Source organism: Salvelinus namaycush, chromosome 16 (genome assembly GCF_016432855.1).
Source record: "Salvelinus namaycush isolate Seneca chromosome 16, SaNama_1.0, whole genome shotgun sequence".
Lineage (NCBI taxonomy): Eukaryota > Metazoa > Chordata > Actinopteri > Salmoniformes > Salmonidae > Salvelinus > Salvelinus namaycush.
The window spans coordinates 2,000,709-2,016,399 of NC_052322.1; the positions used below are offsets into that span (position 1 = coordinate 2,000,709).

General features: G+C 45.1%; 1 protein-coding gene across 3 annotated transcripts in view; it reads left to right on the top strand.

Annotated features, from left to right (window-relative positions):
* The window catches only part of LOC120060898 (retinoic acid receptor alpha), a 214,618-nt gene that overhangs the window by 150,896 nt on the left and 48,031 nt on the right, over positions 1-15,691 (top strand). The window contains exon 1 of one of the 3 annotated variants that reach the window (XM_039010320.1): positions 11,484-12,472. The exons of 1 other annotated variant lie outside the window; for it this stretch is intronic. In XM_039010320.1, coding sequence (XP_038866248.1) covers positions 12,298-12,472 — 175 coding nt within the window. In that variant the 5' untranslated portion in view covers positions 11,484-12,297. Of the gene's footprint in view, positions 1-11,483; positions 12,473-15,691 lie in introns of those variants that run through there. One more of the 3 variants, XM_039010322.1, reaches the window with a different exon arrangement.

The window sequence follows — 15,691 nt, forward strand, 5'->3', positions numbered from 1 at the left end:
TGCCAGCCTACTGCCCTGCCAGCCAGCTGAGAGGGAGGGATGGATAGACGGAGACAGAGGGAGACTGAGAGGTAGAAAATTAGTTAAAGTGACAGAGAAAGGAAAGAGCGAGAGAGAGCGGTAGTAAGAGAGAAGGCGAGAAAAGAGGATAGTGGAAAAAGAAGGGGGGAGAGCGAGAAGAGGGATGGCCCTGTTAGCTCCAAATGAGCTCTGTCATGCCAGGCCTCTCAGCTTCCCCCTGCCACTCCTCCTCTCACCCACCGCATTAACAGATTCATCTGTGAAACACCCTTGCATGTGCTACATACACCCCAAACACATGCACCGTTTTGTTTCAATTTACGATCACAGATAAACACACATTCACTTAGATATACACATGCAGACACACTCATACTTTTATGCATTTCCACACAATTTCACACGCATGGGCACAAAAGCTGGTATTTTCCTGTGAGGAGTGGACCTGGGGATGGGAAGTGAGGGAAGCTCCAGAGGGAGAAAGGACAGGGGGAAAAGGAGCATGACTGTTCATCATGCTGTCAGCAAGGTGCGGCTGGGGAATAAAGAGTGTTTTCAGAAGGTGCTGCGAGGATGAGTCGGATAAATTACTACTTCTTTCATCCAAAGAGCCAGGCAGAGACCCACCGGGTCAGGATTGGTGGGACTAGTGTGTATGGGCGTGCGTGTGTGCATGCAAACCTCCGTGTATGCTTATGTGTGTGAGTGTAGACATGTTTTGTTACCCCCTGACACTGCTATAACATATGATGTTTTTTTCGGCTAACCCCTCCTTTGAGGAGTGAGTGGGAAAAGTAATGTAGTTTCGAGGGGTATGTAAAGGTGGAACAATGGCCCTGAAATATTGAATAAGGAGTGAATGGGGGCTGGGGCTGGCATGACAATGGGGAAGACCCAGGGGTGAAAGAAGGGGGGATAGGGGAAGATAGATCATCAATCTCCCCTGGTTAAATATTATCAGGCTCTTTTGTATCAAACCCCCCCTACGCACTCCGAGAATAGAATGGTCCGCAAGGCTAATGATCTTTCCTTCTGGGCCATTCACTTTGTAATGCACTGTTTACCAACTTGAGAGACTGGAGCTCTCTTTCTCTCTACTGCTTCGCAACACAGATGGTTTGGGTATCCATGGTGATTATGTATCTCTGTCACTGTCAGCGAATCTGGGGAAACATTCAGAGTCTCGGTTTAAAGGGTAAGACGTTAACCATCTCCCAAGACAATAGTAAATTGATCAGAACTTGTCTTGAAGATGGAGAAACCTCTCAGAAAGAAACTTAGTCGAGCACTATTGGCATAAGAAAAGATTCCCTTTGGAACTTAGTCGAGTTGTCTGCTTTATTGAGTTGGTCTCTTTATTGCTGTTTGAGTGACAGTTTTATTTGTGCATGCCTATCCGTTTATATTCATCTGTATAAATCCAGGGAAAATGTAATGTAATTCTGATAGCTCGGCCGACACGACAGTTTTTTGGATTTTGATTGTCTTATTTACAATGACGGCCAAGGAACAGTGGGTTAACTGCCTTGTTCAGGGGCAGAACGGCAGATTTTTACCTTGTCATCTCGGGGATTTGATCTTACAACCTTTGGCCCTTGGCCGTTACTAGCCCAACGCTCTAACCACTAGGCTACCTGCTGCCCCTCGATGAAAGTCTTCTCCCCTAATCGTGCACTTCCACTGTCAGGGTTGTCTCCAGTGACGTTGACCCACACCGAGTTGTGGATAAAATGTCCAGCTCTTATCCAATTAACTCTTCTCTTCCAGTGGAGGAGGGATGGAGGGAGAGACATTGTTCTCTCATTGTCCCCTACACACACACACACAGTGACGGGCGAGTATCATCATCAGCCACAGGGCTTCTGCTGAGGCAGGGGAAGGGGGAGGGAGGGATGGGGGAGGAGCCCAGCCACCGCTATCATCTGCATTCTCTGGCCCCCATTCTTTTGAAATGCTGATGATTGCACCCCCCCACCCCACCCCACCCTCCCTGACCTCCCTACACCACCACTCCCCATCGTTGCCTCTCTTCTCTTTAAAGTGGTTTGAGGGAATGGAGTCATCCATTCCATTACCACCTCCCCCCACACCCCATCACCTCCAATGGGTTAAACCCTATCCCCCCCCACCCCTGATAGCAGCACCACAGCAGCAGCGGTAGCAGCATTTGTCATGCTGCAGGGTTTGTCATGCTGCGGGCTTTTGTTCCTCACAACCTGCTGGCTAAGCAGGGGATTTTAGATGTGCCATTTACATTTGAAATGGCTCTGCACATTTTTACAATTGGGGGTGGCTCACCAGGTTAGGCCTACAACAGGCCTGGACTAGGTGGGTGGAAGGGGTGGTAGGGAAGCACTGTAAGGTACCACCACAAACGGGACATACCATTATTCCTAATGATACCTGCAGTGCACAGCCCAGGGCTGTGCGCTAACTGCGCATCCATCCAGACGCCCACCCACCATCCGTCGGCTCACACTTCGGCTTTGTGCTGTTCAACAATCAGCCATGCCCAGCAAAGCGCCCGCTGCCACCTCCCTGAGCACGTCTCATGTGGAGGTCAACTGGCGAGGGTGTCATAATGCCGCAGGCCTAGGCGAGGGGAAAGGGACAATCCACTTAAAGTGAACCCCGCCGGCCAGCACTTCTCGATAGGAAATCCTCCCTCTTCAGCTCTTCACTTCACTTCAGACTCCAGGCTCTGAGAGAGAGAATAAAGGCATTTATACAGGGCCTGAAGCCCTAAGCTGAGACTGAGGCAGAACCTGCCAGGTAGCAAGGCAAATCAAAATCAAATCACATTTTATTGGTCACATACACATACTGTATATAGCAGATGTAATTGCGGGTGTAGCGAAATGCTTGGGTTCCTAGCGCCAACAGTACAGTAGTATCTAACAATTCACAACAATACACACATCTAAAAGAATGGAATTAAGAAATATATAAATGTTAGATTGAGCAATGTCGGAATGGCATTGAGTTAAATACAGTAGAATAGAATACATTACACACATATGAGATGAGTAAAGCAGTATGTAAACATTTTTAAAGTGACTAGTGTTCCATTATTAAAGTGGCCAGTGATTCCAAGTCTATGGATATAGGGCAGCAGGGTTGCGTAACCGGGTGGAAGCCGGCTATTTAACAGTCTGATGATGGCCTTGAGATAGATGCTGTTTTTCAGTCTCTCTGTCTCAGCTTTGATGCACCTGTACTGACCTCGCCTTCTGGATGATAGCGGGGTGAACAGACCGTGGCTCGGCTGGTTGATGTCCTTGATGATCTCTTTGGTCTTCCTGTGACATCGGGTGCTGTAGGTGTCTTGGAGGGCAGGTAGTTTGCCCCGGTGATGCAGGCCTGAGATCTCTGTTGGGGAGAGCTAGAGATGAAACACTAGACTAGAGAGAAGAGGAGAGAATCAAAGCCAGCTAAGTCTGTTTTGATGAGGGCTCTGTCTCTGTTTTCTCATTCTGTCTGTCAGTCTCGCTCGCTCGCTCTCTCTCTCTCTAGGTTCCCTGATGCTCTGAAGTAGAGGCCAGACCGGGATGGGTGAATACAATAGATAGATGGATGGGTGAATACAATAGATAGATGGATGGGTGGAATGAACAAAGAGCTGGAATTGCTTCACTGATCAAAGTCTAATGAGGTAGTAGGGCCTTGGTAGAGCAGGGCTCTCTGCCAGCCAGCAAGCCTGGTCTGTCTCTTCCTCCCTCTCTCCCTGACTGCCTCTGCTATTTCCTGTGTCATGATTTAATCATCCTTCTCCTCGATTAGCACGAAGGCTCCAGTCCAGTGTAGCTAAGACTGGCCCTCCTTTCTCTAAGCGCTGGATAGAAACAGTGGTGTCCGTTTGTGTGTATAAACATAAGACAATATCTCAATCCCAATTCATGACCCATTCTATTGGCTATATTTCTAGGTTGACCCCACAAGGTGATCCCTCTTGATTTGGGGGATTATTTCCAATTATTTACTGTCGCACATATGCCCAATGGCCTTGTCTATGATAGGTTTTCTTCTTGATGGCTACCTAGATAATAATGTCCTAGAAGTCCTAGTGAAGGTTCCCGTAAAACAAGAAACCAGGTTACGGTCGCCATATACTGGGCCAAACAATAAAAGCCTTTATGGGGAGATAGGCTTGTACCATAAATGCCAGAATCTGCTGTTTGAGGGGCATTACAGTGGACATGGGGCTTTCATAAAGATCCCTGCAAAAGCCGCATAATAGGCTTTTAGAAACCCCCACCCACCCACCCACCCACCATGAACACACATTTTGGAGTGCCTCTTCTCTGATGTTGGATCCATAGGAGGCTACTGCCCTGTGTCCGATGGAACCATAGGAAAAAGGTGGAAGAGGTGGAAGGGGGAAGAGGAGGAATTGCGGCGATGTCCGTCGATGCCGCAGCTTGTTCTCACATGGAGAGCCGTGTCCTTTACACCCTCAACTCACTGTCAGCGGCGCAGCTGCTGTTTTTGGCCGGCCGCGGCGAGCACACGGGCTGCGGAAAACCAGCTGTGTAAACACACACACAAACACACACATGGCTGGCAGTCGGGGAGCAGGGTGATAACAGCACTGTCGCCACGCCCATGCTATCTCAGGTATAGTGAAAACACCTGGGCTTCTGGGCCAGACAGACACATGCAGCTCACTGTGAAGTGGCGTACTGGCAGACTGACATGAGGAAGTTTGCTATGCAGCGATGCCAGCTGCACAGTCATGGGATAATGGCAGAGAAATGCAGGACACACGAACTGCTGCAAAACAGACGAGTATAGAGACGAGTATGCACTATCTGTGTCTCTATGCCTTTGTGTTTTTTGTTGCAAAGCTACTGGACCTTCTTGCCTCTATTTCCTCTTAAGTTCTTTCTCTAGTTGGTCTCTCCTGCTGGCCGGCCTTATTAGGTGGCACATAAGATATTATAAGAGAGAAGGAAAGCTTTGCAAAGCTGGCTTCCCTCGGCTATCTCTGATCTCCTAGTCTGGGTGCTGGTATTAACCATCTGTTGGCAAATGTGCTAGCGTGGGGGAGGAGGGTGTGGAGAACGGGGATCTGGATACTAGCAGATGATGGGAAATCCAAAATTAGACGAGCAGGGCTGGACTGACTCAAACATATCCGTCGTTATCTTGTCAGCAGATGGGTCTACTCCCTGTTAAGTGTTGTCGAGCAGACTAGCTGATAGAAAGCACTACTTCTCCACTTTTTTTTTTACCCAAATTAGCCGTAAAACACTTGACTTTTCCATGACTTTTTGACGAATGTATTTTTTATTTTTTGTCTGTCCCCTCCGATAAAGAACATATTGTTACAGGAAGTAAGTGGGGTAATACAAATCTGAAAAGTGTGAGAACACAAGCATCAAGGGACAGCTGATTAGATGTTGCTGAATCGTGGCCAACGTTAGCAAAAAAAAAAAAAACGTTCTCCTTATCTTGCATGGTTCTATGCCTGTAAGCCAGGATTTTGCGATGGTTTGCTTGCCAAATAACTCCTTTTTATTTTACCCTCTCAGCACTATAGCAGTTAGCCCAATGACCTATTGTTTGTTCTAACCTGGAGACCTATAGCTAGCTATCTCCTGTCCTATGGGGGGGAATGGTGAGGGACAACATTTTACTGCTTCTTAACACCCTTGATGGGGCAAGGAGAGAGTGGCTGTAAAAATAGTTTGACACCCTCAAGGTTCAGGCCGCAGGTCTCCTCTCCGCCCTCACTCTGAAAGCTCTCTGAATTCTCTCAAATAACCCTTTCTCTCCTCTCTCCATCCCCCATCCAATCTCTCCTCCAAGTTCGCTCCTTAATCAAGGGCATTGTGTGTTACCCTCATATTCCTTTATTATGTTGCACTTACATAACAGGGCCATTTCTGCCAGGCAATAATGCTTGAATGGTGCTTTAATCAAGGCCTTTCCATCAGTGGGCCGTTGAGGCTTTAAGTAACCACGCTTTGAAGCCTGAGCTATGCAATAGAGTAATATATATATACACACACACACACACACACACACACACACACACACACACACACAGGTCCAATCTCTGTAGCTTTCTGTGTTGTCAGGAGTGTGGAGCTTTTGAAGCCACTCTCTGTCTCCGGCATATTTGGGTAGGCTGGCACCGGCTCCTCCTCCTCCTAGGCTTTGCCTTCACACACGCCTGCTAACTTGTGCCAGAAGCCACTGACCACATTCACTTAACCTCTAACTAGCCGAGCTTGCCTCCTTTGGCTCAGTGTTGCGTGTGACAATCCCGACTCGCTCACTTCCTAATGTCCAAACGAGCCACTGGCTCCAGAGACCTGTCCTTCAAAGCCAAGGGCAGTGGGCACATATGACTGGGCACCACATGGCAGTGTTCCAGCGCCCTCATTCTCCCAGCTAACGCTGATGTAATGTCCCCATGCCGAAAGGGAATAAGCACCTCTTTTGATATCATAGGGTCAGACAATGAGTAGGACAGCCCAATGCACCATGGGAGCAGAGGATGTATCAGAGCAATTAGCGATCTGCTACATAGTTGACAAGCGACACAATATAATAATATATGCCATTTAGTAGACGCTTTTATCCAAAGCGTCTTAGTCATGCGTGCGTGCATTCTCTCACTCACTCTCTCTCTCCACTCATTCTCTCACTCACTCTCTCACTCACTCTCTCTCTCCACTCACTCACTCACTCACTCACTCAGCCTGAAAAACGGCACTCATTAAGTCTCCTGGCGCCTGCATAGATTCAGAATGATTAGTTATGTTTTGACGGAACTCTATTTGGCATTGACTTCTGTTTCTTTTCAAGTCCCGGCAATGTGACATGTCCTCAGAAGGCCTGAAAAAGAGGGTTGGTTACTCAAGCTTTCCCATGCTGCCTCTCCATGATAAGAAATTATCAACAATCCAAGTTTTAATGTCACATGCACAAACACAGTGAAATGCCTTTCTTGCTAACTCAAAACCCAACAATGCAATAATCAATAACAACGTAATACTAGAAAAAGAAACATGAGAAATAAGACGTATAAAGAACACAATAAGCAAGCATATTATACAGGGTCAGTTCCCAATACCCTATTTACATTGTGCAGGGATACTGGAGTCATGGAGGTAGATATGTATAGGGGTAAGGTGACTAGGCAACAGGATATAAGATTAACAGAGTAGTAGCAGCTTGTATGTGAGTGGTGTGTACGTGTGTAGAGTCAGTATACATGTATGTGCATGTTATGTGCGAGTGAGCAGATGATGCAGGGCCCTGTGAGTGTGCATAGAGACAACAATTGAGAGAAAAAAGGTTGAGGATACAAGGCTAACTCAATCCGTGCAGCTATTTTGTTAGCTATTTATCAGTTGCCAGACTTTGATGCACCGGTTCCGTTTGCCATGCGGAAGCAGAGAACAGTCTATGGCTTGGGTGGCTAGAGCCTTTAACAATTTTATGGGCCTTCCTTTCACGTCGCCTGATATAGAGGTCCTGGATGGCGGGGAGCACCACCCTCTGTACCGCTTGGTATGGTGCTATTGCCATACCAAGCGGTGATGCAGCCAGTCAAAATGCTCTCAATGGGACAGCTGTAGAACTTTTTGAGGATTTTAGGGCCCGTGCCAAACCTTTTCAACCTCCTGAGAGGGGAAGAGACGCTGTCGCGCCTTCTTCACGACTGTGCGCGTGTGTTTGGTCCATTTTAAGTCTTTGGAGGTCAACCATTATCTCCCACTCTGGCTGTGCCATCACGATGTAGAGGTCAATTAAACACGGCCCAATCTGAGAAATAAACAGGCAGAGCATATTTGCATTTTCTGACACCATTACTCGTTGAGGCCAATCCTGTGAAGGAATTTCTTCTGTGGTATCTGCCCAGAGCTGGCTCTCTGCGGACTCATTATCAGTCAAAGTAAACAGTCTGGGCCCTGCATTAGATAAGAGTCACAGTCAGAGGAGCAGGCCACCCCCCTCTGTGGATAATGCCAATAATCCCTCTAACACCTTTCCAGTCAGGCGCAGTCATGGCCCTGTGGTTCAGGCCTGGGAGAACGACTGCCCCTCTCATTGAAGCCACGAAGTTCAAGGCTGACCGTGGTACTGCAGGCATTATTTGCAGAAAACAGGATCCCCCATTATAGCGAATGGGAAGATGGCAATCTTTGTGAAAAAAACTGACAAATGGCTTCTATTAGACCAGATGTATGTCCTTGAACTGATTATTTTAAAATTCCACACAGAAGAAGTTATTATGATAATGGCAGCCTGCAGTACCCTGTTCGGCCATCAACTTGAGATACTGAATAAGAGGGGTCAGCACTGAGCTAACCTGCAACAGCACTTCCTGGAGTAGCTCAAACTGAGCATGTTATGTCTACATAAATCTCCCACATGAGACGCCATCTTAACAGACTTCCTTGGCTTCACATCTGATAAATTGTGTACGCGAGCAATACATTTGATTTGACATGGAAATGAGTGGTGTCACGTGATCAATGGCATTGTCCATTCATATATATACTGTCATTGGGTTCAGCTGTAGGCCAGACGCTGGGATGTACCAATTAGTGTTGCGTGGGTCAGCTGTTTGTTCACCTGCCCACAATTGCTAATAATCCATCCGCAACGGCCCGAATGTGATAAAGTGAAAATCTGAGGCCCGCACCCGACCCTAACCTGCAAATATAGAAAATGCGCTGTACAGTTAGAGATGGCATATGGATTTTTGCATAATTTATTTTTAAAGCCTGGTTAGATAGGGCTATGTTTCTGCCTATCATTTCCAACATTTTGGTAGGCTTTGTAATTCAACTTGTCTGTAATTAGATAGGCCTACATGCAGCTGCTCTTCTGTCATTACTTCTTGCCCTTGAAAACGAAATAAACCGTTGCTCACCATAAAATGTCATACATCAATATAATGAATGTTTCAATCTAGTAATCTAGCTTCATCTGTAAAGATTTCTCTTTCATCTCGGTTTCTCTCTCGCAGCAAAGACATTTATGGACCGGGGAGTTAATGGAATAACAAAACAATAAATGTAAAGATTTTCCATGCTAAATTTCCAAATGACATCGGTTTGATTGGTTTTAAGGGAATTGAAATGTGAAAACGACCCAACATGTTTCTCATAAGATTTCAGTTTCGGCTTGGATGCATATTTTATGTGGCTTAAATACTATCAGTTTTTATCATGCTAATAAAGATAGGACCTTTACAGACGGTCCCTAACCACTCATTCATTCTCTTAAGATGCTGAAAGAAATCGATCCTATTTCTCCACTCCTGTTCCCGAGTCAAAATGTACATTTGGTGTAACGTATTACTGCAAGAAATGCTTAATTCTGCAGGAGTTGATATATTAGGCTATGTGAGAGATTATAGACCTAGTCAGTTTCCAGATTTCAGTTACTATTCCATTTAAGCCATCTGCATTTGGCGTGTATTTGGCGTGCGTACAGTTAGTGCATAAGCCTATGCTTGAGGGCCTAACAGTTAATAATAATCAAAGAAAAACCTCAATGTTGCCTTTTAGATATGAATTGCACAAGAATTATACATTTATGGATTTTTTAATGCATTGTTTTCTTTTTATTTAACCCACCCGCCACCCCAACCACCCTTTATCCACACATTTTGTGACTCTAAACCCGTCCACTCCGCAGATATAACCGTGGGGACTGCGGGTTATTACCAATAATTATTATTATTACCAGTAATGAGCCCTGGATGGGGAACTGGCTAAATCCTGTACTGTGATATACAAAGGTATCAGACCTGAAACAACATGTAGTGGGAATTCGGAAAGAGCGGGACATCATATAACCTGGGACAGCTTAATCCTGACGTGCTTATTTCTTTGTTTGACGAGAAAATCTAAACTATTGTTATTAAACCCTTGCAGAGAAAAACCACATGATCAAAATCATGTCACTTCATTGGTGTGACATCATAGAGGGGGACAGAGCAAGCTTCAAACAGGAAGCGAAGCACACAGTAAGATGAGTGACATAGCTTTTTTTCTGTTTTGATGTTAGGGTTATAAAACTGCATAAATAATGCACTGTGCCAAACTGTGATGTAAATGTGCATACTATGGACTGGTGCATCAAAATATAAAAATAAAGGCAATATTATGTTTCAATTTTATAACTGCTTTACCAGCCATATCTAGCTAAAGAGACATCTGTCCAACATTCTAGCCCAACCAACACATGATACATTCCTGAAATCCTCAGATGTTTCCTAATCACACAAAATTGAAGTCAATAATCATTGGGGTACAATTAGTATTATAATATTGGTGTCCCAGTTGATCTAACATGCTGTCCCAGTCTAGCAAATGGGAACTGAAAATACGGTTTTGACTCGATGTACGTAAATGGGTGTGTCATGCCTCCTGTGAATATGATATCAACATTTCAGTTTTTTTTGTGTGATTAGGAAACATGCTGAGGATTTCAGAAATGTATCATGTGATGGGCTAATATGTTGGATAGATGTCTGAAGAGGTTACAGAAGACGGGCATTTTTTGCTTTTCCAACTTATTCTGAATTCTTCCTATTCTCTATCATATATATATATCATATATATCATAGTTATAAAGTGTTATCTATTGTTTGGATGGAAATGGATAGTGTTTCAACATGGTTATAACAATTGAATACAAACTAGTGTTGTGTATTCTTTTAAGGAAGTTGGCAACAATGTTGCACCCACACCAACTTGATGTAGCAAACGTCATTCAACTATTAGAAACTTGGAAACAACTTTAAATATTTGATTGTGGTTGTTAAAAGTGCCCGTTATTGGTTACAGTGCCTGGTTGACTGTGACTCTTAGCCTCTGAGCAGAAAGCAGAAGTAATCTGCGCTTGTTCATTGAGCAGCACTTTAGGGAGTGTGATTGTGTAATATCGGGTGTACAAGGTGGGAAACCTTGAATGATGTCAGGTGAGAAACGCAGAGGCAAATCCGAGTCAGCATGTGGGTCATTTGGAGGTGAGGCTGCCTGCTTCCTTGAGTTCAAGAAAAGTTCAGCCGAATAGCGTTAGGCAAATTAGCAGGCGGCGCTGAGAGGAGAGGAAAAAAAAACGGAGGGTAGTGAACGATGAGAACACTGAGGAGTCAAATTAGTTGGAAGGACGAGCCCAAATGACGAGTGAGGGTAGACAACTTTTAGGAAAATAGTTATAGGCTCATGGAAGAATCAATTATGTTCATTAGCGCGCTAAAAATACATAAGGTCCATTAAGGAGTTTAATAAACTTAATTATGTCATCCAATACGCACTTTTCTAATAGAGGCAGGCCGAGGCGCCAGCGGGCTTGTGTTCGTTCCTCTCTCACAAATGTCCGGCTCTGTTTGGTGATGTCTGCGAAGGGTTAAATAAGAAGCGAGTGTAGGTGGAGCCACATCCCAGCTGCTGTGCCTTGTCACATTCTGCAGAACACGATAGCTACGCAATTTGTGTGGGAGCGAATTCGGCTCCTCTCTAAATACAAAAAAGAAGAACCGAATGTGTTGTGTGAATCAGGACATTTTAAATGCAAGAAGGGCAAGATATGTAGCAAATCAAGTAGTCGTGCATTGGTGTTGCACGGTAGACTTAATAAGTGGATAGGCGGACAGACAGCAGGCTGATTGTCCCGTTTGCGCTCTTGATTTATGTGGACTATCGTACTTTTCCCAGAGGACGAGTTGGAACTAAATACGGAATTTCATTCTGATTGATCAGCAACTGATCTCTTTTGCCTTTTCTGATGTGGGTGAGGTGTTATTGAAATGGACTTGGACCCCTTGGCGTGATTTCAGGTATTATTGGAGTTTGTAGGGTATGTTATCTAGATTTCGATCTCAAAATTTACTATTTGAGCAAGGCCATTGAACTGATCCGATGAAGTTATTCCGGTCGGCTTTTCGATTAAACGAATCATTCGGCGCATTCCAAACCTCACTTTTGACATGACGTTGACCATTCTTTTGAACGATGTGTTCAAATTGAGTGTGGGTGAATATTCCATACAATTATTTTAGCTTTGTAGCGGATTGACTCTAAACAACTAGTGGACCCGAAACCTCAAGTGTCGTGTCTATGAACGGATTTATTCCCTTTATTTTGAATTTATTGCAGTTTTTACCCTTTTGCACAGTCTACTGGTGGCAAACTGAAAACCACACGTCTGCTGCTCCTATTTTCGTGTTCCCAAATCGTTGCGCGCAGCAGACGTTCTTTTTTTCTCTCTCCGGACAATAATCATCCCGCTTTCTCTCTACGTACGATGTATGAGAGTGTGGACGTCGTGGGACTGAATCCCAGCCCGAACCCGTTTTTAATGATGGATTACTACAACCAGAGCAGAGGATGTTTGATCCCAGAGAAAGGACTTGTGCACGGAGCGCCCCATCACTACAGCACGTCCATCAGAAACCAACACTGGAACGGCTCGAATCACTGTAGGTGGCATTTTCACTGCCTCGTTCATTTCATTTCACTAATTGGCGAAGTTCACGGAAGCCCTTCACGTTCAAGTGTGCCACTGTTTTTCTGAGCTAAATATTCCTGATATTTGTTCTCTGAAGTGTAGTGAATTATTGCGCTTTCATTTGTAACGGCTGACATTTTATTCCACATATAGCATACTATTAGGCCTATTACATTCGTTTTAATCAGGTTAACAATAACTCGTGTATATCTCATGTAGCCTATTAAATGGTAATTACTGTATTACTTACATCATAACCTTGCATTTAATTGACCCACGCTTGGATCCCTGCCTTCTATAACCCACGTTCAGCTTTTTGCAAGAATGTAAAGGTATCTCTATCGCAATGTAGCCTGCAGTAGCCTATAAAGCAGACAATGTTATCCAAGCCATTGGGTTTTGATTAATAACCACGAGGTTTTATCTAGGCATACCAAAGGTAATCATATCAAACTTTCCTGCTGGCGTTATTGAGCGGCAGGTAGCCTAGTGGCTGGGCCAGTAACGTTGCTAGATCGAATCCCTGAGCTGACAAGGTAAGCATCTGTCGTTCTGCCGCTGAACAAGGCAGTTAACCCACTGTTCCTAGGCTGTCATTGTAAATAAGAGTTTGTTCTTCACTGACTTGCCTCGTTAAAGAATTGGCTATAGATTTCATCTGGAGCAATGGAGATCACTTTATTGTGGCAACAAAGTATCATTTGAAGGGTCATTCCATTCTCTACCTCCGCTGGGGGTAACCTGCTGTGCCACTAGTGACAAAGCACACTGGGACTTTATGGTAGAAGTGGTCTGCTTGTTGATTACTGCCGAGTGACCGTAACAGCCTCTCATATCCCGAGAACGGATCGTTTCCTCAGTAAATCTGGACTATGTCAATGAGAACGTGTGTATTTCTCATCAGGGTATTGACAAATGCACCCGGGCCCCAGGGTTTGTCATATGAATATCCGTCCAGCCTGACCTGATTCTGTGTTTACTAAAAGCCATAAGGTTTGGACCGAGATGGGGATTAGACATTGAGAAACATATTGACAACGACACCAATCACAGACAGAAACTCCTCACAGGCTGCTGGTCTTGTTTGGGAGGTTACATCTCTACTAGGGTTAAGGCAATATAGCTCCTCGGGAACACAACACAGGCAGCAAAAGCCCTTACTGAGCTGTGGACTCCACCCTGTACGCTATTATTGTATCGGTCCAGTGAGCGGCTCTAGTAGTGGAATTGATTTGAACCATATGAGCTAATATGCGAAAGGCTAGCTGAGGGGAAAACCAGGAAAAGACCTCTGATCCCAAGCTCTGGTACACGTTGTTGTGCTCATAGGAGTAGTGGGGAGAGGTCTGCCTTACTGCCTGGATGCGATAAAAAGTTTAGTGCCCAATGGGGGAAACTGAGGGGGGTTGGAGGGAGTCGCTGGGGGTGTACGTAACGTCCTTTGGTGTCATCACAGGTAAAAACAAAAAAAACAGCCATAGTAGTACAAGATTCTGTTTCTATTTGTGTGGGGATATATCTAAACCAAAGAGGGCTAGGATAGTCCAATGTCTGGTGCACCTATCTCCATTATTCATCAGACGACCCTTCAGAAGTCCTCTCAACTCTGAGTACATTCAGTGGCATTTCCACTGCAGTGAAATCAGTCTAAAACTGCCTCCTAAGAAACATGATCAGCTGCCACTCGTCACCGTATTATATATTCACATGCTCCAAGTGAGCGGTGTTCTCTCTATCCAGCCATGTCAGTGAGTCGTGTTCATCATAAGGAACGACAACCGCAGTAGTAATCTGTTATTGTGTTTGAAGAACAATGCCAGGTCTCATCGACGGGTTCAAGCCGATTTAAATGCACGTGATTCCATACCTGTCAAGAGGGCTGCTGCCGCCGGAATCCTTACAGCAGTTACTGGCTCATGCGTGAAGGAATGCGCATGGCCTTTTTCACGTGACTGTCACACACTGCACGGGGAGGGGGGTTGGTGGTGGGGTAAGGATGACACATGGGGAGGCTCCAGTCGCTGTGAGAGTACTCCGGCTGGACTCCATCTCTAAGGCTGTCATATGGCTTGTTGGGTTTGCGCGCCGACACCAGCCCACGGAGCAGAGCTTGAATGACTTTTTTTATCAAGGCAGAGCTGCCAAATATCGACCTATTGGCTCTAATCGCCTGTATTGGAGGGGGGTTGTTAACTGCTTGCCTAATCTGACTCGTGGTATTTAAGTCCTTTCTGAGTGGGGGGAATTTAGAAGAAAAAACAGATGGTGTTTTTGTTTTCCAACGCTAAGGACTGTAATAGCGGGAGCAATTTTGGGCAGGGCTAGTGAAGAGGGAATTAGTTTAAGGGGAAGAGTTCCAGTTTGCTTGTGAAGTGTAAACCCGTGCGGTTTCTCCCAGGGCTGAGGTCTTAAAGCGTCATACAGCGTAGCGAGACTGCCCTATAATTGTTTGTGCTGTTATTACAGCGCATGGAAACTGTGGCTGGTTTGTTTGGACGCAGCGATTGCCAAACGATTGCAGTGTTGGCTTTGCAAATGAGCTATGGATATTGTTTCCGCCCCTGACATACAAGCTGCACCTGGCAGCATGCACCAGGGTCTTGAAAGAGTTCATAAATAACGTTGCATAAAAAGACGGCAGTTCCACTAAACCCCCAAAAAGCTGGTGTTTTGTGACACTGCAATGTAGAGATGCTGAGCATAACAACTGTGAAAAAATGGTCATCCAACCAAGCTTGTGGTAGAATGGATTCGCATTTTGAATTTGATGTTCTATATACTCTCAACGCAACATGTAAAGTGCTGGTCCCATATTTCATGAGCTGAAATAAAAGATCCCAGAAATGTCCCATACGCACAAAAAGCTTCTTTCTCTCAACTTTTGTGCACTAATTTGTTTACATCCCTGTTAGTGAGCATTTCTCTGCCAAGATAATCCATCCAGCTGACAGGTGTGGCATATCAAGAAGCTGATTAAATAGCATGATCATGACACAGGTGCACCTTGTGCTGGGGACAAAAGGCCACTCTAAAATGTGCAGTTTTGTCACACTACACCACAGGTGTCAAACTCATTCCATGGAGGGCCGAGTGTCTGCGGGTTTTCGCTCCTCCCTTGTACTTGATTGATGAATTAACATCACTAATTAGTTAGGAACTCCCCACACCTGGTTGTCTAGGGCTTTATTGA